At 32.8% G+C, this 23,916-nt stretch overlaps 3 protein-coding genes, 1 non-coding gene and 2 pseudogenes across 8 annotated transcripts; 1 reads left to right on the top strand and 5 right to left on the bottom strand.

Moving 5' to 3' along the window:
* Nucleotides 1–691: 691 nt before the first annotated feature.
* Nucleotides 692–829, bottom strand: LOC148763962 (small nucleolar RNA snoR83). The gene has a single exon (XR_016024990.1). It is a non-coding gene; the product is annotated as a small nucleolar RNA snoR83 (small nucleolar RNA).
* Nucleotides 830–2,350: 1,521 nt separating this feature from the next.
* LOC148763961 (putative lipid-transfer protein DIR1 pseudogene) lies at nucleotides 2,351–3,014 on the bottom strand (annotated as a pseudogene). The gene has a single exon (XR_016024681.1). The product of XR_016024681.1 is annotated as a putative lipid-transfer protein DIR1 pseudogene (transcript).
* Nucleotides 3,015–7,901: 4,887 nt separating this feature from the next.
* Nucleotides 7,902–10,196, top strand: LOC18608139 (UPF0496 protein At4g34320-like). Its single transcript, XM_018114619.2, has one exon. It carries the CDS (start codon nucleotides 8,700–8,702, stop codon nucleotides 9,819–9,821), a length of 1,122 nt encoding a protein of 373 aa, XP_017970108.1. The 5' UTR covers nucleotides 7,902–8,699; the 3' UTR covers nucleotides 9,822–10,196.
* A 953-nt stretch (nucleotides 10,197–11,149) lies between these two features.
* Nucleotides 11,150–15,041, bottom strand: LPAT5 (lysophosphatidyl acyltransferase 5). 4 transcript variants are annotated; one of them, XM_088803678.1, is made up of 5 exons: nucleotides 14,786–15,041; nucleotides 13,280–13,994; nucleotides 12,907–13,037; nucleotides 11,657–11,925; nucleotides 11,150–11,443 (listed from the first exon to the last, which is right to left on the bottom strand). In XM_088803678.1, the coding sequence occupies exons 2-5, from the start codon at nucleotides 13,840–13,842 to the stop codon at nucleotides 11,408–11,410; spliced, it is 999 nt and encodes a 332-aa protein (XP_088659804.1). In that variant the 5' UTR covers nucleotides 13,843–13,994; nucleotides 14,786–15,041; the 3' UTR covers nucleotides 11,150–11,407. The 4 variants fall into 4 exon arrangements, with proteins under 4 accessions (XP_088659804.1, XP_007042726.2, XP_088659805.1 ...); XM_007042664.3 differs by having other exon boundaries at nucleotides 11,150–11,925; nucleotides 14,786–15,038; XM_088803679.1 differs by having other exon boundaries at nucleotides 11,150–11,925; nucleotides 13,280–13,693; nucleotides 14,786–15,033.
* A 1,309-nt stretch (nucleotides 15,042–16,350) lies between these two features.
* Nucleotides 16,351–17,369, bottom strand: LOC18608137 (uncharacterized). Its single transcript, XM_018115119.2, has 2 exons — nucleotides 17,010–17,369; nucleotides 16,351–16,923 (listed from the first exon to the last, which is right to left on the bottom strand). Exons 1-2 carry the CDS (start codon nucleotides 17,367–17,369, stop codon nucleotides 16,351–16,353), a joined length of 933 nt encoding a protein of 310 aa, XP_017970608.2.
* A 131-nt stretch (nucleotides 17,370–17,500) lies between these two features.
* LOC148763960 (uncharacterized) lies at nucleotides 17,501–23,197 on the bottom strand (annotated as a pseudogene).
* Nucleotides 23,198–23,916: the final 719 nt, after the last annotated feature.

Raw genomic sequence — 23,916 nt, 5'->3', positions numbered from 1 at the left:
TTTCAGATTTAGAGGCAATTGATCAATACGTGCATTAGAAAATGATTAATTTCTCCCGAAAAAAAAGAAGCATGTGACATTTTTTGTCAATTAAATAAAAAAGTAATTAAATTGATTTTCTTGATATTGGGAGCGCGCCATGCTTTAAAACATGTACTAACGATTTGACTTCCGCAAGCCATTATCAAACATTGAGCTCGTAGAGACGGGCTGTAAATCCGACAAATGTCCTCAGTGGGCAGTTAATTTGGAAATTTATTTGTGGCGTCGTGCATTTTTTAGCCCAATTCTTTCTTCTTTTTTCTTTTGTTTTTTTTGTGTGAACTGAAAATCCATAGATGGTTAAGGCCCATCTTGTCTGTTACCATTAGCATATCCGAAGAAAAAAAGTTCCTCAAACAGAAGCCAAACCCTAACCTTCCTGGGTTTCTTTTGACATTTATCTGTGCAAGGGAATTTTGTCAAGGTTTCTTCTTTTCTTTTCCCTGCCGTGTTGAAGCAAAAATATACCCTTTGTTGCATTATCCATTGGAATAAACCCGAGCCAGTCAAATATTGTATGGGCATTTTTAATCATATATATTGACCAGAAAAAAAATTAAAAAAAAAAAACCAGGGTACGTTTTATAGAGTAATTAAGAAGACTATAAAAATACCATAATAAAGAGAATGCGAGACAAATTAACGTTAACAATGTATGGCGAAGTTACTAATAAACGCCTTCCAAGTAAAGAAAAGAAGTAAAAGGCGTCATCAGCGAAACCCCCACAGTTTGCTTTTGGCCTCCCATGAATCAAATAATCACCTTTACATTCAGCTTATTTGGGATTATGAAGGCCAGCCCCTTTTGAACTTGGAAAAAAAAATAAAAAGAAGAAAAAAACTGCAAGAAAGAAATAAAACGATGAATAGAAAGTGGTTTTTGTTTTCAGTTTCGGCTTTGGTTTTAGCTCATCTTATTTATAGTGTGTACTCGATGAAGTGAACCAAAAACCCTAGCCAACGATAGCCAACTACGGGCTTCTTGTTTTTATGTTCTTGCCCCTAATTTTGCTCTAATTTTCTATTCTTGCCCTTTTCATTTTTCTTTTCATGTTTTTGGCCCAACTATAAGCAAATATGAGCCCGAGTAACTTGTTCTATAAAATTAAATCCATTCAAGTCTCCACATTAATTTGTGCAATATTTTTAATAATTAGGTACGTGTTACGGTGTTTAGGTCAATTTTTCTATGCCATAATTTTAAAAAATGACTTAATTACTACAACTAAATCACAATATATATATATATATATGTATATGATATAAGGAATTAGGATTTTGTATGAATATAGATTGAAAACATAAAGGTAAAAAAGAAATGGTGAAGGTGAACGAGATGATCAACCGTGCCTTATATGACTAGCTTGAAAGTGTGTATGAGCCATGCGTCTTTGAATCAGCTAAAGCTGTTGGGTTTGGCATTGTAACTTGTAAGGGCATGGCATTAGATTAGAGAATGCCTACGCTAAGTCCTCCATCGATATGGCTATGTATATAAATATGCTGTCAGTCTTTGATACGATGCCGTTTCTACGCATTGCTAAAGAATTCATTCACCAGTACTAGCTAACATCATAAGGAACATCATAAGGCTATTTTGATGCTTTGGGTGTCATCTCTCTATATGTATTCCCAATCGCATGCCCAAAATGGTTCCATTACCTACAAGATATGTCTTATTTTATTTTTATTACCAACTCTTTTAATTTCCAAGCCATATTATTATTATTATTATATCTCAACCCAATTTGCAGTACAATTCAACTCTTAGATCTTAAAACTTCCTCAGGTTGTGAGTTCACAAAGAGATACATCTAAGTATAAGGATTCAATTAACAAAAGAAATTTGTTGGATTTGATTATTTCCCAAGTTGAAACTCATATGGCAGTAGTTAAATGAATACCAAACACTTTGAAAGGCAACCAATGGCATTTTTAGTTGAGATATTTTCTTTTATCAAATTAACTGAAATAATTTATAAAATAACTTATAAATTTTTAACCAATGCAGTAATGTCATGCATCATATTTTGGGTATAGACCTCAAATATGACATATATAGAATTTTTTTAGACAAATGATATGTTCTGATCGGATGTATGACACATAATTGAGATTTGCTATCAGAGTTAGACAATAAAATATTTTGATTAACCAAATGAAATTTCAAATATCACTATATATATGTATATTAATACAAGTATATCATATCAAAAAGGACATTATCCCTTTATTAAATGATAGCCGATGTCCATAAAATTTAGGAAAAACTATATATATGGGGTGTGTTGTACCATGGCCAAGAATATTGATTAATTATAGAGAAGCAGAACCTTCATTTTCCATAATTAAGAACATTATTATTACAGTGCAACATAATAAAGTTTGGAAAAGAGAATATCACACCGGATAGCAACACACCAAAAACAAATTGCAAACACGACTAGAACAACAAAAGGAAAACTCATCCAGGCAAGGCATTCACACATTCTAGCAATGGAAAGATTTGACCAAATTGCATTGTACGGGGAGAGCAGTGGCGCGATCGAAATCGATTCCATAAGCATTCAACATCTTGGAATTCTTGAAGAAACAAAAGCATTGCAGGTCAGCATCGTTTAAAGCCATGCAACACGCAGGTGAAGGGGGAGGAGGATGAGGATTTGCACTGCTCACGCTCGGCTCACATGCCTGGAAACCCTCTTTGCTCATGCCACAGACTCTTTGACCATTTGCAACGAAGGGTTCAGACCCAATGGCTAAACCTAGCACCATTGCCACGAGAAAAATCTTAGCATATCCCTCCATTTCTCTCTCAACAACACTCTTACTTATATTGCTTCTAATTTCTTTCCTTGGAATGGCTCCAAGAAAGAAAGAGGGTTAGGCCTTATATAGAGAATGAACACTGAAGGATTGGCGGTATGGAACTAATTGGCCTGCCTTGGAATCAAACTCCCCCAAAACCAACGCACCACTTTCTAAAGGGACTGCTTGGTCTTTTCAGATGAATTATATATTGAGAATATTGACTAAAGAAGTGATCTTATCAAATCCTCGTCGAAGAGTTAAACTACTGACATATAGTTTTTGCATGGGGTTGATGACTTGGAAGCCTCGTGAACATGGTGAAGACCGTGACATATAGGAGTTGGCAAATTGGCGTTACTATGGGCCGTTGGTTCACGGGCAAACATTGGAGGTGCAAAGGGTCGGTTTGCTGTGGACAATTTATCCGAATCTAGTTTATACTTGCATAGTTAAAGGGAGCAGCATGTGATCCAAATACCAAAAACAATGCCATATTTTGGCTCTTCTTCTCAAAACCAGGGGTCAAAGCTGAATCCAACCCAATAACGTTGCCATTGTCTTTATAATAATAAGTAGAACGTCCAGACTGTCAAAACGCTTCAAGGAATAAACCTAGAAAATGAAAACAGTCTCTTACAATGGCATAGGAGTTAGAGAAGACAGGGAACCTCTACATATATATTATGGACATGATTACAATAACTTGTCCGTAGCATTAAGGAATTCTACTATTTATTTTCTAATACAATGATAGTACCGTACACTCCTTTCAGTTTCCCAGCATCATAAAAGGATAATCTAGCTTCAATTATTAAGCTCGATTTCAAACCAAGCCAAATCTTGATGAACTTGAACAATAAGCAAATCTTAAACTTTCGGGTTAGACTAGAAACTGTGAGGCACAAGTCAGTCTAATTAAAACGAAACAAGCTTGGGGCGGGCTTGATACAATTGATCCTCCGGTCCAATATGAGCCCTCAAAGCATAGCAAAGAAGCAATACAAACCTTTTCTATTCACAGAAGAAAACTAACGATTCAAGTCATGTCATATTTGATACGCAGAGGATCGAGTTAGGTTCAACGTATAACCTTTTTCTGTCTAAATAGATCTCAAAAACGATTTGACCTCATTGTGAAAAAATAAAAGTAAAATGAATGTACGAGAAGAATTCCATATTGAGTGCAACTAAGGTTTTTGAATAGAAAAGATTCATCAGTCGAATTCTCTGTGGCGTGTGCAAGTAGTTAGCTAGCTAGCTAGCTAGGGTAAGGGCGGTTACGCGCACAAGAAAAACGTTGAGGCTTTTGGCACCGCCCCTTGCCCTTGCCCTTGGCCTGCTGCTGGATTTATGTGCCCGCCAGAGCTCTGCTGAGACGTCCATCAACATATTGTTAGTATAATATATATATTCTTTTAAGCACCATTGGTGACTTCACCCTTTACTTCTCTCGACTCAGAATCAGATTTTTTTGGATTTAAGTTTACGTAAACTCATTTTCTTAAACACTCAAAGACCTGTTTTGATCCTTATCGATCAAAAACCCCATTTGCTGACTTTCTCTTTTCTTCTTAATTTGTTCTTTTCCAATGGATGAATATTGAAAACCCTTTATATTTCTTTTTCTTTTCTACTTTTATTTCATGGGTTTTTGTTGTTGTAAATAATGATGACATAAAAGGGTCATGCTTCGCTTAGTTATATTTCAAGCCTTTGACAAATTTTGATACACATTTAATTTGCTCAATTAATTAAGCGATTGTGTCTATCCAACTATATACTATATAACAGCTAGCTATACAGCAAATTATATTTATATATAGATAGCTGAATTATATACCAAATTGAGCTGGTTAGCTTGATTGCAAGTTTGTCCTTGACCTACACTTTTTTTACGTACACTCTTTATAATTTCATACACCTTATTATTATGTGCACTAAACAAATTGGAGGTCATTTAATGCAAAGTTTACCTGATTTTTATTGTACCCCTTTTGTGTGTGTGTGTGTATATATACACACACGACCCTCCCAGATTTATTGGTTTTTATCTTCAATATAAGCTCTTGAATTAGGATATGATTTTATCCATTTGGCATGAGAAACCCCAAAACGACACTTTTTGACTCCATTAAATCTGGCTATTTAAGGCAGCCAAAGGACAAATGGCAGCAAGAAAGTCCAACTAATTAATTTTACCTAAGTTTGAAGATATCATTGACCAACTCAGAATAAGTAATTGGCTGATAGAAGAGTGTGACATCTCTCTAACTTAAGTTTTTATCCTCAAAACGGAATGGGTTCTTATCATAATCTACTAATCCTTGACTCATTATACGTTCTTCTTCTCATCATTAGGCTTAATTAAAAATAATTATATGTAGTTGTAGTACCTATCGTGTGAAATTATTCAATTCAATCATTTTTTCATATCAAAATCATGATAGTCAGTTCAAGTTATTAGTACACAAAAATAACACGTTTCAAATTTGATCAATTCTGATTAAAATATTGTGCAATTTTCACTCTCTATATAAATTTATTAAGTGTCTAATCAAAAATTAATTATCATTATTTTTTTTACGAATCAAACATAAAATGACAGAAATCGTCAAAACAATTTGTTATCTAAATGATTTTTAGAATTGAATTTTATAAGTTGTCTATAAGGTAAAAATATTACCAATTAATGCTCCATTTGATAATGATAAGATTGAAAAGATTTTTCAATTTTTTCTTCCCCTTGAAAAAATAAAAACTTTTATAAATATAAAATATTTTACAAATTAATTTCGATCTTTTCTTTCTAGTATATATGAACTCACAAAACAACAGCGTACGTACCATTATTTATCTATCCGAAATTTTAAAGTAATTAAAAAAACTAAAGCGGTTTGCTTCTCGGTTAAGGTTTATTTATCTCAAAGCTTCTTTTTTTTTTTTCTACAGTTGACAGACGCGTTAAACCTTTAAGAAGGACGAGGATTAGATCTGTGGAAAGAAAGAGGAGTTGAGGATTAGATTTCATTTTCTTTTGACAATGAAGAAGAAAAATCACGTGGCTTGAGAAGAAAAGCAAAGAGAAGCCGGGACCGTTACAGAGCACGTGACGCCAAGTATCTCTGTCTTTTGTGACGTGGCGTGGAAACAATTTCCAATTTTTTGAAATCTAGCAATGGCGGCAACCACTATGTTTCCGCCACGTGTTGATATCATCTCGAAACCGGTTTAATACCTGTATTCCGCTCGAAGAACTGGCGCAGCTGTCACCAGATTACCAGTCGCTTTGCTTCTCGCTCGGCTTTTGCTGGTTCCACAATGAGTCTCATTCACCCCCTTTTTTCTCAGAAAACGCTATTGAAATAACTAGACAATCACGTATGTTGTTTTCATTTTGTTTAGATAAGTGGTATTTTAAGCAAAATTCCAAATTTGTACCAAAATTGATAATTATTAAATTACATAATTGCAATTTCAAGAGAATTAATAAATCAGTAATAGGTGAAATATGAACAATTTCATAAATTTCAAAAAATGTCTTGGTAAGCAAGTTTCCATTTAGTATAAATAGATAGTTAAGATGGTACTAATCATTCGACTATCAAAGGCAGCATTCATTAAATATTGAGCCTCTGTCAATAAAACTCTAAACTTGCTCTCCATTGGGTGAACTCAATTAGGACTCAGAAAAATAATATTGAGTTGTACTCGGCAAAAGAATAGAGTTTCGTTGATTAGCGAATTTGCTCTTTTTGGTGGAATCGACTCAGCAACCAACAACAAAAAGGTATGTTTTTTCTTAATTTTCTTCTCAACCAGACTTAAAATGCAAAAAAAAAAAAAAAATTAATGTTAGAGATTTTGATTGTTATGATGACTTAATGTTAATAAAATTATTTAAAAAAAAAAACAAAAAGAGATTGTATTATGCTAATGCTTGATTTCTTCAATTCTTCCATCTTGTGTGCCAACAAGAAAGCTAATGATTTTTTTGAGATTTTATGCCTTTCCTAGCCAAACAAAGACTAATAATTTTTTTTTTTTATAATTGAGAGAAAGAGGATTCGAACCCTACTTTTTAGGTAAGGTGATTATGCACCAATTAATAAGTCAAATACTTGATTACAATCAGTAAATTTAAGAACAAATTTAGTACTTTATTAAGTACTCTTAAGCAATTTCAGATGAATTTTTTTCATAAGAAACACCTTTTTCATCTTATCTTATGCACAATTTTTTCTTATTTGTTAAAGCTACTATATTAGGATCTTGCAACATTAAAAAATCTCCATTTTATTTGTTTTTTTTTTTTGTTGCCAAAGGCTTTGTTTAATTTGTTAAAAATTGTGAAGAGAAAAAGGAATTAAAAATCAAAGACACTGTCTCTATTGTCTCTACAACCCTTTTATCTATATGACCCAATAAATTATTAATAGAGATATAAAAAAATAAGATATTTCATTAATTTTTAAATTCTCTTATTTCATATGAACTCGTTTTGAGTAATAATTTGTATTTTTATTCAAACTTGATTATAGAGTATTTTAATATTATTTAATTAGATCAAATAATACAAAGTAAGTGTTTATAAGATACCTATTGACACTCTTTACTTTTCTCTTTTAAATTGCCAAATGTGGAACTTGAAATCTCATTTATTAAAACTTACCTTTAGCCATGGGCTTTAAAAATAGAAAAATATAAAGAGCGGGTCAGTCAAAAAAGGGTATTGCAACGACAATTGAAAATGGGTATAACGGTAATTTGACAAAAAGATGTGTAAGCAGCCTTTGGTGAACCAGATTGAAACAAAAGTTTTGTATTCTTCCAAATAAAAGGACTAGTAGTCTTCTCCGAATCAAATGTCACCTTCAATCTCGGAGCTTAAGCCTCCGGTCTCCAAACATTCTATCATTTTTTTATTCTTAAAAAAAAAAAAGGGGAAAACCCCTAGAAAAGATCAAAGCTTTTTCAAATATTAATATTTTGTAACTTGTCTTTCTTCGTATTCTAGTCATGTAGGCTTAGCAATAGCAAAGCAAAGCTCTTCCCTCTTCTTAGGTAACCTTTGCTTTGCGCGTTAAAACTGTATAGAGAAGAGCATTTAGAGAGAGAGAGAGAGAAAGGAATACAAATACATTGCTTCCCGCGTTTTCCATGTCCCAATCCTCATTTTTCTCATGCGTGCAAGTTATTCTCAAATCTCTTTAAAATTTGTTGGAAAAAAAAAAAAAAAAACCTCCCCGCTTCCTCAAAAGCTCTGCTTTCTTATTCGTTCTCTTTCTAAATCTCTTGGTTCTTAACGGTTTTGAGTCTCTTTAAGCTTCTTCAATCTCTCGCTCGCCTCTACTTCATTTTCTCTCTCATATCCACCACTAATTGCCTTTTGTTGCTTACTTTTCTTATTTTTCAAGAAAACCCATCAACTTTTCTGCCTCATTTTCTTTCCTGTTAACGGCAGTGTTTCTCTTCTGCTAGGATTCAAACCCTCCTCCTCCTTGTTCTCTATTTGGGTTCTTAAAAGTTAAAAGTGTTCAAAATCCTAATGATTATTCTTGACTGGGGCGGTTTACTTTGGTAAAGTAGAGGTCTTGTTCCGGTTTGCTGTATAATATATATATATATATATATATATATATTTTTTTTTTCTGGTGTAAGAATCTCCTGTTCATATTTCTGCTCAACTGTTCATAATCTCTTTGGTAAAGTAGTGGCCTTTGTCATAAAAAGATTGTAACTTTCTCGACCAGATTTCAAGCTCAGGGGTGGGTTGGAGAAGGTGCTGAATTGAATTTAGATTTGATTTTTTATTTTTTTTCTCTGCTTAGATCTGATCTGACAGAGCTATGGGAAATCATACGAGCAAGAAGACATCTGAAACATCATCAACTATCAATCTTAGCGGCAATTTGCCGTACACTACTGAACTGAGCTCTTATGAAGCTGCTTGCAAGCTAGACACGGACTTGCAAACCTTTGACACTAATGTCCAGGCTCGAACCAATCAAGTCATCAACACTCTGGCAGTTGGTGTCGAAGTCCGAGCCCTTTCATTTGATTCTCTGAAAGAGGTAACCGAATGTCTTCTGGCGATGAATCAAGAGGTTGTCAAAGTTATCTTAGAATGCAAGAAAGATATATGGAAGAGTCAAGAATTGTTTGAGCTTGTGGAAGAGTATTTTGAGAATAGCTTGCAAACACTTGATTTTTGTTCTGCACTAGAGAAGTGCCTGAAGCGTGCTCGTGACAGCCAATTACTTATCCTTGTTGCGTTGCAACAATTCGAGGAAGAAAGTGAGGTTGGTGGGAGTAGGTATGTGAGAACATTGGAAGAACTGAAGAATTTCAAGGCAGCTGGTGATCCTTTCACTGAGGAGTTCTTTCAAATCTTTCAATCTGTTTACAGGCAGCAAATAGCAATGCTCGACAAATTGCAACTTCGAAAGAACAAGCTTGACAAGAAGCTCAAGTACGTTCATGCTTGGCGTAAGGTCTCAAGTATGATATTTGTTGCCACATGTGCTACTGTGTTGATTTGTTCAGTTGTGGCAGCAGCAATGGCTGCTCCTCCAGTTGCTGCAGCTCTCGCTGCTGCAACTTCTATTCCTTTGGGTTCAATGGGGAAGTGGATTGATTCCCTCTGGAAAAACTATGAAAATGCCTTGAAAGGACAGAAGGAAGTGATAAGCTCAATGCAAGCAGGAACATATGTGGCTATTAAAGACCTGGATAACATCCGGGTTCTCATTGACCGGTTGGAGATTGATATTGAAGCCCTCTTGCAAAATGCAGAGTTCGCAATTGAGGAAGAAGCTGTGAAGATTGGGATAGACGAAATCAAAAAGAAGCTGGGAGTGTTTATGAAGAATGTGGAGGATTTGGGGCAACAAGCTGATATCTGCAGCCGGGATATTAGGAGAGCAAGGACGGTGGTTCTGCAAAGGATCATAAAACCTCCCAACAACTGAAAATATTGAGGTCTCTGTTGTTAAAGTCCTGGAAATTTACCTGCTCCATTCGATGCTGACGATGTTGACAACAACAACAACAACAAAAACGATGATATCGATTGATTTCCAACATTCTGTTTTCAGACTCTACATCTACATGTTTGTTCAGGTTCATGTGTTCTAAGAAAATAATCCAAGACTAGTATTGACTTACGTCATCCCCATTATATGTTTAGGTCACAGATATTGTTGTTTTCCGTTTTCGAAATGTTCTTTTATACAATGTAATTGTTAGATTACACATTTATACTTTTAAAGGTCTGTTCCACGCTTTCATGATTGTCAAAACAGATAAGCTTGCCATCTGCGACTATAAATTAGCTTGATTTCATATTCTCATGGTCTTGTACCGTATTATCAACCTGAAGCCTGCCTACTAACTTTGTTGCGATGCCTCGTCTGAAAATCTCCCTTTCTAGAGCACACTCTTTTTCCTCTTCATTCGGCCTAACTTTGACTGGGTGTCGAGTGAGGCATAACGCCATTTTCAGTGGCCAAGCAAGAGAATAGGGCCGCCGGGGTTGCAAAATTGATGCCATAGGCTTGAATTACATTTATGAGGATTAGGTTTATTCTCTGTCATCTGTATGATTGTCACTCTGTGACCCCACCCATTGATGGCAAATCCTCACTCAACAATCAATCATAACAATTACGCCACGTGTTTGATAAATCACTGCCAGGACTTTAAATGGCCAAAATAGATTGATTAAATTCTGGGGTTGACTTTTTTTGGTGAAGAGTTTTTAATTTCAATACAAGTTTGGGATACTCCTGCGAATTCTCTCTCAAGATAAAGGACGAACCCATCAGTTTTTTTAGCTTAAAGTAAGGTCCTTGGCCATTTATTCTCGACTTCATTGCAGTCATGGTGGCTTTTTCTATTTGCTTTCTCAATCTGCACAAAATTTTCGGATCATGCAGATACCAGTTGAGATGCCAATGATAGACTATCCAGCCTCTTTTAAAGACCTTCTCATCAGTTCAGAACTTGGTAGTAGCAAAGAAAAGAGAAGGATCCCAAGGCAATGGATGCAATACACGAGTAGGCAAATGGATACGTCTCATCAGAATTACAGATTCTAGATATATGACGACATTAGATTAATTAAAGAGAGACGAACTGGTACAAAAGATTTCCAAATAATTTCAGAGATTGTCTTGGCCAAATAAGTTGGCTGATCTCGATCACGTGACCAGTAACACAACATTCACCATATAACAGTAAACGTAATTCATGGAAATAAAAATGGCCTTTATTGATGATTTATATAAATGAAAAACCATTTGCCGAACTTTTCTTAGATTTTTATTAGAGATTTCATACAGTTATTGAACATTTGAACCTAAAATTCTACCTTATTGTGCATAATGTATAACCCTTACAACAACATTGACATCTGAATACATGTTCATACCAGAGAATTCGACGACCGGACAGAATCTCCATAAGGGCCCTCCTCTCTGGTAGCATAACAAGAGAGGTACAGGCTATGTAAGCTCTCAACACGAACATAGCTCCATCATTCAGGTGATGCTGGAAGTCATGTCAAATAAAGTTCACCGGCAAGAACTTTATGCTGCTAATGAATGAATAATCATTATGATTGCCTTTAAATACTAGGAAGGAACTAGGATTAGACACAAGTTTTCACAAGGCTGAAGACTGGTACTGGACGGGTGTTTAAATAAGTTGCAGAAGTCATATAGGCACAAGATAAAGATACAAATATCTTAAACCAAATGGATGAGAAAAAGGTGAAAAATATGAATGCACTAGTCAAGAAAAGCACCAGCACAACGTCTACAATGCACTTCACTGCAGAGAGGTTTACTTCCAGTCCTTGCCGAGGGAAATAACCTTCAGACTTGAAATTAGAAAGCAATTGATCTTTATGTTGAAATGTATCCATTAACCAAGCGGTTAACTCCCTTTCAGATATTGGAATGTCATCCAGGGTAATGCGTCTGATGTGAATATGAACTTCAGAAGGGTCTACCCCGAAGACATTGTCCAAGAAGGATGGGCAGCAATGCTTATATCCAATGGTCACATCATAAACTGCAGTGGAAACAAACAAATATGTCATGAAAAGGAGTAGTGAAATTTGTAAAAGAGAAGTGGCCAAACTTAAAAGATTTATATGTCAGATGAAAACTAATGTAAGCCTTCTCATATCAACCAAACAAATTATAAAAATTGAACAACTGGGTTAATCATGAGCCCTGCTTTCTGCCTTACTGGAGTCAACAGAGGGGTTTATTCCTGTTTAAACCACATTTTTTTATGTGTGCATAGCACCATAGGTCAGGCACCTTTCAAGTTTCTTAATGTCCACGATGAATTGAGTACTGATGTTTGACCTATTACGGGTTACAAACTTAACACTGCTAACACCAACATATAATCAGATTTTATATGCACTTCATTTTTACTCCTTGATTTCCCTTTCGTCATATCCTTACAGACAATACAAATTCATGTTATGTTTGTTATGCAAGAGTTTAGGAACTCTCTGCATGGTTTGCTATTTCTTTATCTGAAAATAAAAACAAGATAGGTCTGATATGAAAAACTTGACCACCTCCAGCAACCTATTGTGAATGGTTATCAGGCTTCTCTAAGCTATGTGGAGCTTGGCTGATGTCTAGCAACTAGTGACCTTAGTTTAGGTAGTGAGGTTGGAAGGAAAGGGGGAAAAAGAAATAAAAAGTCTGAACTGAAGAGAAAATACAACTAATAATCTTTATAAGGTCATAGTTATGCGAGCAAACAGGTCACCTATCCTGTTGACTCCATTTTATTAATAGAAAGTTTATTAGGTTACTCCAGGGAAAAAAATGGATAGAGTAACTTAGTTTTTGCCACTGTTGCATGCTATACAACTACATATGGAAGTATGAGCTAGAAGAGTCCTATTATACTTCATCTCCCAGTAACGCTATATCAAAGGAGAAAACATTAATTTATAAAAAGGTTAAACAAACAGATCCACAGGAAATCAACTTCTTAAAAGACACAATCATAAAGAAGAAAAACAACCTGCATCCAAAGAGCTCCTCAAATCTTCCAAGCAGGCGAAAAAACCCTTTGATTTTGGAAGCAGCAAATTCTTTAGGATAGGTAAGCCATTTTCAGCTGCATATTTTTGACTTCTTAAGCATTTTTGCTCACTGCATTGAAAAAGAAACAGAATAATTAATGGATTAATGCACTTGATCAAGGGTAGCAACAAAGAATTTATTAAGGCACACAGTATGCTACTATGCTATAGAAGAAAATCATGCAGATCCCCACAAGTGGAAAACTAATAATCGATTTTCTCCATACACCAAGTTTTTCACATAAAGATGACAAACATGGAAATATTAAAGTCAATAGAGAAATATAACACCTAAAAGAAAATGGAAATTACGTGAAATCTGTTCCTTCGGGAAAGAGAACAAGCCAGAGAGGATCTTGAGGATCTTTGAATGTTGAAAGCATGTTGCGCATGTTAGATTCATCAACCTCCCACTTCCTTTCCACAGGGATGAACTCTAAAATATGGAAAGCCCAACCAAATACAGGTAATTTCATCAAGCTGCTCTTAAGGATATACTTTATGTATCCCAGGCAACCTTTCCGCAATGCAAAGTCCCACAAGTACATCCAGTCAACCTCGGTTCTGTGGTTGCAAATAAGCAAAACGCGTTCCCTTGGAGGAACATCATCTCCAGAAAAAATGACTTTTGTTTTGTTTATTTTCTCAAATAAAAAGGGCCATAAAGACAGCCAAGCACTAAAGAAGAAAGAAGTTGCTTTCCGACTGTAATGTATGCTGAAAAGCCTGAATATAACAGTGGTAAGAAAGCCACAATACACTATCATCATAAAAGCTGTTGAAAACAGCACTAGCAAACATATTAGACCCCTAAACACCCTTAGCGGGGTCAATGAACGATGCCTCATTTCATGATTTGCACTAGGAACTTCCATATTCTCCAACTCCTAATTAGTACCTTTCCAACAAAATAGGCCGCACAGGCTCTCTAAGATGAACTATCTACTTAAAAACTCACTAATAGAATGTGTAGGCCCAAGCGATGCATGAAAGAAAGTAACTCAAAGAAACAGCAAAATCAGGAGGCCTGCAGAAGCAAAGTTAGTTTGAGCTTAGCGCAATGTTTTGTGCACAAGATAGTTAGCTAGGACAAGTAGCATACAAAGTCGCAATAGAATCAAATATTTAAGTTCACCCAGCCTTTAAAGGAGGAAGACGAAGCACAACTTAACATCAATGCTCTTACTAGAACAAGCATGATTAGTTATTAGCATAAACCTCTCATTCTAAACCAAATTAGCAAGCCATTGGTTTACTCCTAAAGTCAAGAGAAAATCAACAAAGAGATGGTCGTCCGGTTACCAAATTATCAAGCATTTAATCATGTTCTCCTTTTCAAAAATTTAGTTCGGAATCACATCTCCTTCCATTCAACAGACATCAGGTTTTTATGAGATGATGCCACATAAATAAACGCGGAAGAAAATTAGATTCTACATTCATATAATGCTGAATAAGCTTCAGTTTAATAAACCCCAAAGAATATTTAAATAATAAAGAGTGAGAAAAAGACAAAAGGTTCATTGTCTACCTCATGAAACAATCAATAACAAATAGTAATAAATTACTAATCTTGCCAAGAGGGGAATGGATCTGAAAGCCTGGATAAGATGTTGCTCAAAACCAAATAAGTAAAGCAAGTACATATACTGAGAGATCCTGTTTGGTTTCTCGGAAAAATTAAAGAACCCAAATCTTGGGGGAAAATGTACATTTGCTTCAGACATTTCCTCGCATTGTATCAGCAGTGTATCAAAAATAAAAATGATCTGGAAATTATAAAAGAAGAAAAAAAAAAACAGAGGGAGAGTGAGTTACCTTAAATAGTTAGGGTTCAAGTTTAACGGTAAAGAAAAAAATCTGCCGGAAAAATCGGAGTTTTTGGTCCATCAGTGAAAGAGTGGAGTTTAAGAGCGGGAGGGATTAAGGAAATGGGCAATGAAATGGGTTAAAATTACGCAGTCTGCCATCATCGGTGGGTGTTTATTTATTGTTGGCTGTTGTACTTGAAGGAGACCTGGAGAGGAGAAACGTGAAAGGGACTCAAGCTGTTTCGACCTTTGGTTTCCATTTCCGTAGAAAGCACGGCAAGTATAACGTGCCGTTGCTGTGGACAGCCCTTTTTTAGTAAGCTGCTTAAAAAATGAAGTTGCTCCTTTTATCCTTTTTTAAGAAAAAATAATAAAATTAAGGACACGTTTTATTTATAGAATAGATAATAATAAAATAAAATAATAATTTTGTAAAAATAAAATAAAATAAAAATATAATATAATAGTTATTACTTTATTTGATGTAATGAATAGAATAGAGTAAAAATTGTTATTATGATTTGTTACAGTGTTTGATTGGTAGAAATAATATTAGAATAATAAAGGAATAAGTGATAAAAAGACAGAAATAACCTTAACCATATTAACATTTATTTTCATAAAAAAATAAAATTACCCTTATTATAATTTAAATATATATTTATCCTAAAATACAATTATCCATCATAATTATATTTTATCTCAATTGCTAAAAATAATTATAATTTAATCACATATTTTTATAAATAGATAATTATTTTAAAATATAATTTAATTATATTATATTTTATCCATAATAATCAATTAAATTTTATGTATAGATGTTTATTTTTAATAAATTCTTCACATATTATGAATCATTTTCAATATATTCTATGGACAACATATTGGAGAATAAATATTTGAGAAAAAAAACGAAAAAACATTTAAGAAGTAGAAAATCATGTTTTTGATATATTAAATAGAAAATCATATATTTGAAAATAGAAAGATGGCCTTCAATTTTTTCCTAACAAAAAATGTAAATTATGTCTTTTGATATATTAAATAAAAATTTATATTACCTTTTAAAAGAAAAAGAAAAAAAATCATTTCTTTGAACCAAACATGTGGTGCTGAGGAAACATAAATGGCAAAGAGAGAAATAACGTGTCTTTCAATTTAGATAAGTATTCCATCTCTTGGAAGAAAATGACAATTTACAAGCATAACTAGTACATATTAGCATGGAAAGTAATAAATAATAAAAGAACCTTGTAATACTATAAATGCCCTTTAAATGAAAATATTATTACATATAATCAAAAGATAAGGTCTAGTTTACAAAAATACACTAACCTTAAATAGTTTGGATGAATATTCATCCTATTACACTATAACTTACAACATACATAAAACCAATAAAGTAGCTACAATAACATCACCATTATACAACCAACAACACAACGGTCCACTCAAAAGGGTTTAGACTTGTTAATGAATCTCATAATTAGTATCAACATCAACCACATGTGCCAAAGAGTTACAATATCGGGAACTTACCTTCACAAAAAGTTTCAGAGCCATCCAAGCTCAACGGTCAGCAAGAAATGTCCTCAGCCATTCAAGTCTTCGGTCAGGATTAATACTAAAAAACACAAACATAAAAGTTGGAGATTTCGGAAGTTTAATTGAAGCAAGAACCCTTTCCCTCACTGTCAATCTCTCAACTTGACTTAAAATCTCATCCAACTCTTGAGCCTTTTGTTGGATGTTCACCTTTGCCCCAACACTTTTGCTAAACTCAATTCCAACCTCTTTTATGATTTCACCCAATATCGTGGCAGCAGCAATAATTGATTCAAATGTAATAGGATCACCCGTCTCATTTAGCCTTTTCTTCTTCCTTGCTGAAGTTGTTTCACTTATAGGAGCTAATGTTTGAGATTGAATATTGGAGAAATCCTCATCGTCAAAATTATATCCAGCTAGGTTTTCACCTTCAGTTTCCTCATTTATTGTATCATTACGGTCTTGCATTTCTTCGAGGATATTTACTGCAGTTTGTGCATCTTTTCCTGTTACACGATCTCTTGCATAAATAAGACTAAGCTTATTGAAGAAAGGAAAACTCTTTCTTCTAAAAAGGACAACCTCTTTGTGACTCTAATAACAAAAAAAAGACTATTAGTTATATTATTATTAAGAAACTAATATGAAAATACTTAAATAAGTTCAACCCAAAAACTTACGTGTATGTAAGATTCCCATACAGGATCATCAGCAACAACCATGTTCCTTTGATCATCCCATCCAAATCCACTAGTATGTGTCCCTTGCACCATATCATATATAATAGCCCATTCTTTTTTCAAAGTCTTTATTCTAGACTCTATGTGGGGCTTCGCCTTCAAGTTTGCATCTGGTAATTTTGTTGTAAGCCTATTTTCAAGTTCTAACAAATAACCCCCTCTAAAACCACTGTCAACATTGTATTTTCCTACATTGTGTAAATCAATCAAAGCTGAAACAAGTACAACATCTTCATGATAATTCCATTTTCTTTTGGTTCCCTTTAAACTTTGAGAAGCTAGGGCTGAAGATGTGGACATTGTTTTCTACCATACATCAAATATTTAATTATAAAAAATTAATTATAATGCTAAAAAAATAAAAGATAAAGAGATAAATCCAATAATATATTAAAACTTGTCAAACTTTATTCACATAATAAAAAGTACAATGTAAACAACAATTAACAACAATAATTGACAAAACATTACGACATTAAGAACAAATTAGAAAAAAGCCCAACTTGTACTGACAAAGGCAAGAAACACTAAAATAGTCCTTCAATAACAATATGCCTAACAAATGTCAATCATCATTTTGCCTAGATGCTTGCCATTCATTGAACATCTGATTTGCTAATTCCATTCTCAAATTACCCCAAACATCAGTAGGATCAATAGTACTTATAAAATCCTCATCAACTGCTGTGTTGGTTTCAATATATTCCCCTAAATCCACTTCAATAGGATCAAAATTCATCTCCCTCCTAATAAAATTATGAAGCAAACAACAAGCTATAATAATCCGATTATGTATCCTAATCAGATAAAATGATGGACTCATAAAGATACCCCACCTCATTTTCAAAGACCCAAAACACCTCTCTATAACATTGCGAGTAGTAACATGTTTCATATTAAAAAATTCTTCAGGACTGCTTGGTTTATGGCCTTGACGTCATTCATTCAAATGATATCGTTGACCCCTAAAAGGTGCAAGAAAGCCCTCACAATTTGTATAGCCCGCATCAACTAGATAGTAACAACATATATAAAACAAACTAAATAAGTTGTTTATTTATTTAATTAGAATAATCATATAGTACATAATTTGAAATACCTTCCCATTATCATAAGAAAGCCTACCATGAGGCACTTTAAGTCCATTTCTTCTCTTTGTGCATCTTGAAGAACTCTGCCATCAGCTACAGACCCTTCCCAATCAGGAAAAATAAAGACAAATTGCATGTCAAGTATACATACACCTAACATATTTGTTGCAATATCCCCTTTAAGAGTGCGATATCTAAGTTTATATGCACTTGACACCGTAACCCTGATGTATGTCCCATCTAGAGCACCTAAACAATTCTACAAATCCAAAGTAATGAATTACTTATAAGTAAACCAATTAATGTCTTGTATATATATAGTTACAAAATGTAATAAGATCAATAATCTACCTTAAACCACTTCCACCGATTGTCTGTTGAGTTTGCTGGAATGGACTCAAGTTTTTTAAACAAACGTTCTTGCAATTTCAACACTGCATTTAAAACATTTTGAAAGTGTCGACTAATTGTCTCACCCGACCTTTTAAAATTTAAACTAATTACTCGATTCTTAACATGATGAGCAATAATATGTAAGAATATTGTTACTTGCTCATCTACAAGCATGTTCTTTGTTGACTTCAAACCTTCAATACTTTCTAACATTTCACATAATTTAAAAAAGGCTTCCTTATTCATTCTAATTTGTGAAATGCATGAAATATCATTATCATACACGAGTCGCCTCACATACTCTAGATTTGCAGCAAAATCTAATACATCAGATCTTACTCTTGGCCTATAAATACATAAAGTCAACGCTGTCGACAATAAAATTAAGAATGAAGTAACAGCACGACAAATCTCCATATAAAATTTAAACATAGTTAGTAGCCTTTTTCGTCATTTAGCATCTCTTCTTAAGCACAAACAAACCATGACTACAAAAAATAAATATTCTAATCTATTTTATTATGTACAAAAAATATTAAAGCCATATGGCAATAGAGACGTGTAAAATTAAAAGATTGACAATGATGAAGTGCCAAAGTACTATTCACCCACCCCGTAAAAGTGAAGAAATTAGTTCTAAGAAGAGTGAAAACAAAAACAAAAAATTCAAAACAAAACTAACACCAAACACACCCTTATTTTGACTTTTGATTTTTATCGTTTATATGGGTGAGTAAAGAGGAAGAAGGTATGATTCAATGATTTAATGCTATCTATCTATTGAACTTTTATTAGAAGGAAAATTAAAAATATGGGTGTTGAACCTTGCTTGCTTTGTTTTTATAGCTATATTATGGAATGAATTTAACTTTAGATTGTATACAATATATGGGTTGAAAATATCTAGTTAATTTCGTCAAACATCGACTTGAACTTATAGTTGAGTTTTAAGCTTCCTACACATCTCATTTACCATCAACAAGTGTTAATATAGAAGAATATACATTAACAATCAACCGAAATTATATTTAAAACGTCTTTAATCATCATTCACATGCATAAAATTTATTCATAAATTGTGAAAATTATATATATAAATAATAATTAGAAGTGCATTGAAAATAAATAAATCAAATTTCACTTATAAAAGAATGCGACTCATATCTTATAAATAAGACATCTTTGATTAATGTCACGATCATTTATATAAACAAGACTTTTTCCTTGATTTTTCTTATCGTGGTTCTCACTTCTGTTGATCTTCTCTTTGTTTTTCTGCTCTATGCCATGTGACCGCATGTTATGCTTTTTTCTCTACTGCCGATTTTGTTTTTTTTTTCCTGGATTATTTCCCCTGTACTTTCTTGATGCCTAATTCAGAAGTAACTAGCAAAAAGTAGTTCTCACTTATTTTTTTGAAAAGTAGATTTTATTGATAGACTCCTACTGAAAGCAGGGGTGTCGTTGAGCCAAATTCTTTATAATAGATGAGTTGTTTGTTACTAAAGAAACCAGCCAAATATTATGAGCAAATGCTAAAGCTTGAGTGTGACAGGCATGGCATTCTTAGCTAGAGTAGGATGTCCAGATCCTAACTCATTTTAACCGTTGTGCTGTAAACTATTTTTGCTTTTCTCAGTATTTATAATCTTAGAGATTTATAAACAAATGGGAGAAGATATTCAACAAACTAACCATGCTGCAGCACTAAGGCCATAAGTAATGTCTTTTTTTTTTTTTTAAGTAATCATGTAGGCCATAAGTGTTGGGAATTTTATTGGCTCATCTGAGGTTGCCTATTATGATTAAAAGTATCTGCGGGATCCTTGTATATTTGGAAAGATGATTGGTTTTCGATCTGGGGGCATTCTCCAGTCTTTGTTTAAGAGGATCATGGTTATGTTTTCATAGTTTGGCGGATGCTTATCATAAATTTTTGGTCTTTTTTTAGTGAAGATGAGCATGATCTTACCATATATCAGAAAGAAGTTGTTAGGTGGAAATGCAAGCGACAAAACAATTTGTAACTACGGGGGACAATTAGCTGAAAGAAAATTGGGTACTTTCTGGGACAAAAAAAATAGGCATATGATGTCGAAAGCTCTATAGATTTGTGTTGTGGGGTACAATACCTAGTCATAGAAACTCTTTGTTATGAAGTTAGTTTATTTCTTCTCAAAAGTTCTGCTCGAATCACATTCTTTTAATTTGTTTATTTGTAATGAAATTAAAAAAAATGTATACAATTTGTCTTATATTATTATTATTTTTATTCAAGTTGTTATTTGCTACTTTCAAGTGATTTAAAGTATATTCTTGCTCTGTTATTTTTATTCAGAGAACATTATTTCTTGTAGGTATTATGGAATGAATTTAACATCTATTATAATTCCAGAGTCAAACCTCAAGTGTCAACACCACCAAACAGCTACTCACACCCAAATTCCAGCAATTAAATTCGTAGCAAACCAGCAAAACCCTATCTCGCTGACTCACACCCCCAACCCAACATCCACCCAGAAAGCCAGACCCAACAACAACAAGGACTTTAACCCCAAACACTTACAGGAAAACACGCAAACCCAAAATAGTTTCACAGCAAAACCAAATCACAACCAACATGCATAATCACAGCATTGACAATCAAAGAAATAAAGGAGAACAAACTCAACCAACAAACAAAATATCCAGAAAAACACAAGTCAGATAAAAGCAAATCAAAGCATTTTTAAAATAATTCAACAATGGGTTATTTCCACAATCAATAGAAAACAAAAGCACAATAAGCAAGTACCTGAACTATGGAAGAGAGTAACGTAGCTCGAAAGTTAGATGAGAGAGGCAGTGCTATTGCCGAACTCAAACAGTGGAAGATCGACGGAGAGAAAGAGGGGAAAAGTGACTGAGAGAAAGAGGGAAAGGAGGAAGAGAGAGAAAAAAAATTCTTTTATATGAATCAAGTTGTAATTTTGTAAATTTAATAAGGGCATTTTAGTCATTACCTATTTGACAGCTATTCCATGTCTCATGGAATAGATATTATTGAGGAGGGAGAAGGGAATAACTAAAGTTGACTTTTAACCCATTTTATGGAATTTCTATTCCTGCAGAATTGTTATTTTGTATCTCAATTTTAAACCAAATAAAGGTACGGGAAATGACTGAGAATAGAGGGGGAATAACATAGCTATTCCCCATACCAAACGTGTAGTAAATGGAATAAAGATTCTTTCATATTATGGCACTTTTATGTTGACATAATTAAATAAACATAAATAAAAAATAAAAGTTTTTAAAATTCTTTCAAATAGTTTAAAATTTTGTTTAGGCATTATGTCAAAAAAATTAAAAATTTTATTATTTTGAATTTCAAATTAATATTTTATTGAATTGGACATGTAAATTTGCATCACAAATGTTATATATGGTTTGATTTTGTAATTGTTGCATTAAAGTTTAAACAAATGTTTAATTTCATTATAAGGTTTTGAAATGTTGAAGGCCTTTATTTGTATAATATTGTCTTGAGAGTATGAATTAAGCTATATTGCATGATTATTTACTCTATTAGAAACATAATAATTATTTATTTAATTGAAAAAATAACAAAATGCTAAACCAAGCATAGAAAACAAAATATCATTGTTAATGATTATAAGGTAAATAATTATCAAATTATGTCATGTGATTTGAAATGGAATAAATTTGCTCCTAAAATTTAATAATATGACACTTAACAACCTTATTTATTTTTGTTAGATTTTTTTTTTGAAATTGTTAAGAATAAAATAATTAGAATATTCATTTTTCATTTCATTAAATTAATATTAATAATAAAATAAAAACTAAAAAGACTGAAAAAAATTTTAAAATAAAATAAAGGTGTTATGTAAAAAAATATTGAAAATCAATATAAGATAATTAAGACTTTTAAATTTCAAATAATACTAGGAAATTTTAATGTAATTTACTTATGATTATATGATAAAGCAGTAATTTATCTAATAAAAAATTGAAAATAATAAATTATTTTTTTTTTGGATTTAGGGAAAGGGAGATTCGAATTTTATTCTTTTAAGCAAAGAGATCATGCACCAACCAAGCAAGGGGATCATACACCAACAAATAAACCAAATATTTAGATACAATAAATTAATGTTTGAATATACAAATGAAGTAAATAGAGGAAAGGAAAGATAAAAATTCATAGTCATCATTTTTTAAGAAATGAAATTGACAATAACAAATGGATAAATAAAAAAACACGAAAATAACCATAAAAATAAGAAAAAAAATTTGAAAATGTGAATAACTAAGATAATTGGTTTTATCATTAGTATTTTGAAACAATACTTAAATTGCATTTTCAAGAATTTTGTTTTGGCCAATAACCAACTAAGGAAAGTCTTGAAACCTCACATAAATAAGTTGAAAGAAAAAAACCCTCATATAACAATACTTAGTTATTATTACTAATAGAATTGACCTGGCAAATCTTGCCATTTGCAACCCACCACCCATATAGGCCACCAAAGATGCAGCCCGCCCAAGGATAAATTCCATAACAACTCTCTCTTGATGGCTCCACGTGAAAAACTTGATCACTTCTTTTGACGTGCAGCATTCCCTTGCTGATGTGTCCATGTGGCACTATCTAAGAGCTCCATCAGAACTTCCTTTTATATAAGGTTATAGATTAGTTTTTTTTTTTTAGAAAATAAAATTTTATAATCTAATGGAAACAAACACCTATCACATATTCATCATCAAATTTCAAGCTCCAGTCAGTGGACTGTCAAAAAAAGCAAATCCTTCTTTTATAGAAAAACCTTTATTTGTCATAAAGTCGTTAATGCATTTTCTTAGTGTTTTCTTTAATGAACAGTTTCTTATCTTATTAATATCAATGCCAAAAAACAAAATTACCTTAGTAATATTGTTCATTATTATAAAAATGTATTACTCTTCTTATTATATTTTTTTGTTTTTATTTGATTTTTTTATCAAATGAATTTAATTTTGATTATTATATTATATAAATTTAGAATATCAAAAAAATATGTTTTAAAAAATTTGAAGTTCAAATTTGTAAATTTGATATTTATTAAAAATAAAAAATAATAATTAAAGTATATGCTATCAAGAGATCGTTTTTTTCTAAAAACTGATGAAAAAGCCATTGTTTCCAAAGGAAGTTGATCACTTTGAACAAAGTACAAAAAGGATTAAGTCAGGAAGAGAATAAGCAAAAAAGGGGTGTAGTAATGATCCAACACAAAAAACTTTCAAACAGACTATTTTGTAAGGGAAAAAAATATGGTCATAGTGCTACTGCCATGGATAATATTGACAAAATTACATTT

This window comes from Theobroma cacao, chromosome 2, assembly GCF_053813885.1.
Source record: "Theobroma cacao isolate CCN51 chromosome 2, ASM5381388v1, whole genome shotgun sequence".
In the NCBI taxonomy this organism is placed as follows: Eukaryota; Viridiplantae; Streptophyta; class Magnoliopsida; order Malvales; family Malvaceae; genus Theobroma; species Theobroma cacao.
This window is presented reverse-complemented; position numbering and strand designations above follow the sequence as displayed.

Excerpts from the sequence above, each read along its gene's own strand:
- LOC18608139 (XM_018114619.2), top strand. The coding sequence starts at position 8,700 with ATGGGAAATCATACGAGCAAGAAGACATCTGAAACATCATCAACTATC.
- LPAT5 (XM_007042664.3), bottom strand. The coding sequence starts at position 13,842 with ATGGAAGTTCCTAGTGCAAATCATGAAATGAGGCATCGTTCATTGACC. Across the intron at positions 13,038-13,279 it reads CCCGAAGGAACAGATTTCAC|TGAGCAAAAATGCTTAAGAA; the intron begins GTAATTTCCATT and ends TTTTCAATGCAG. Across the intron at positions 11,926-12,906 it reads GAGGAGCTCTTTGGATGCAG|TTTATGATGTGACCATTGGA; the intron begins GTTGTTTTTCTT and ends TTTCCACTGCAG.
- LOC18608137 (XM_018115119.2), bottom strand. The coding sequence starts at position 17,369 with ATGTCCACATCTTCAGCCCTAGCTTCTCAAAGTTTAAAGGGAACCAAA. Across the intron at positions 16,924-17,009 it reads TATGGGAATCTTACATACAC|AGTCACAAAGAGGTTGTCCT; the intron begins GTAAGTTTTTGG and ends TTTTGTTATTAG.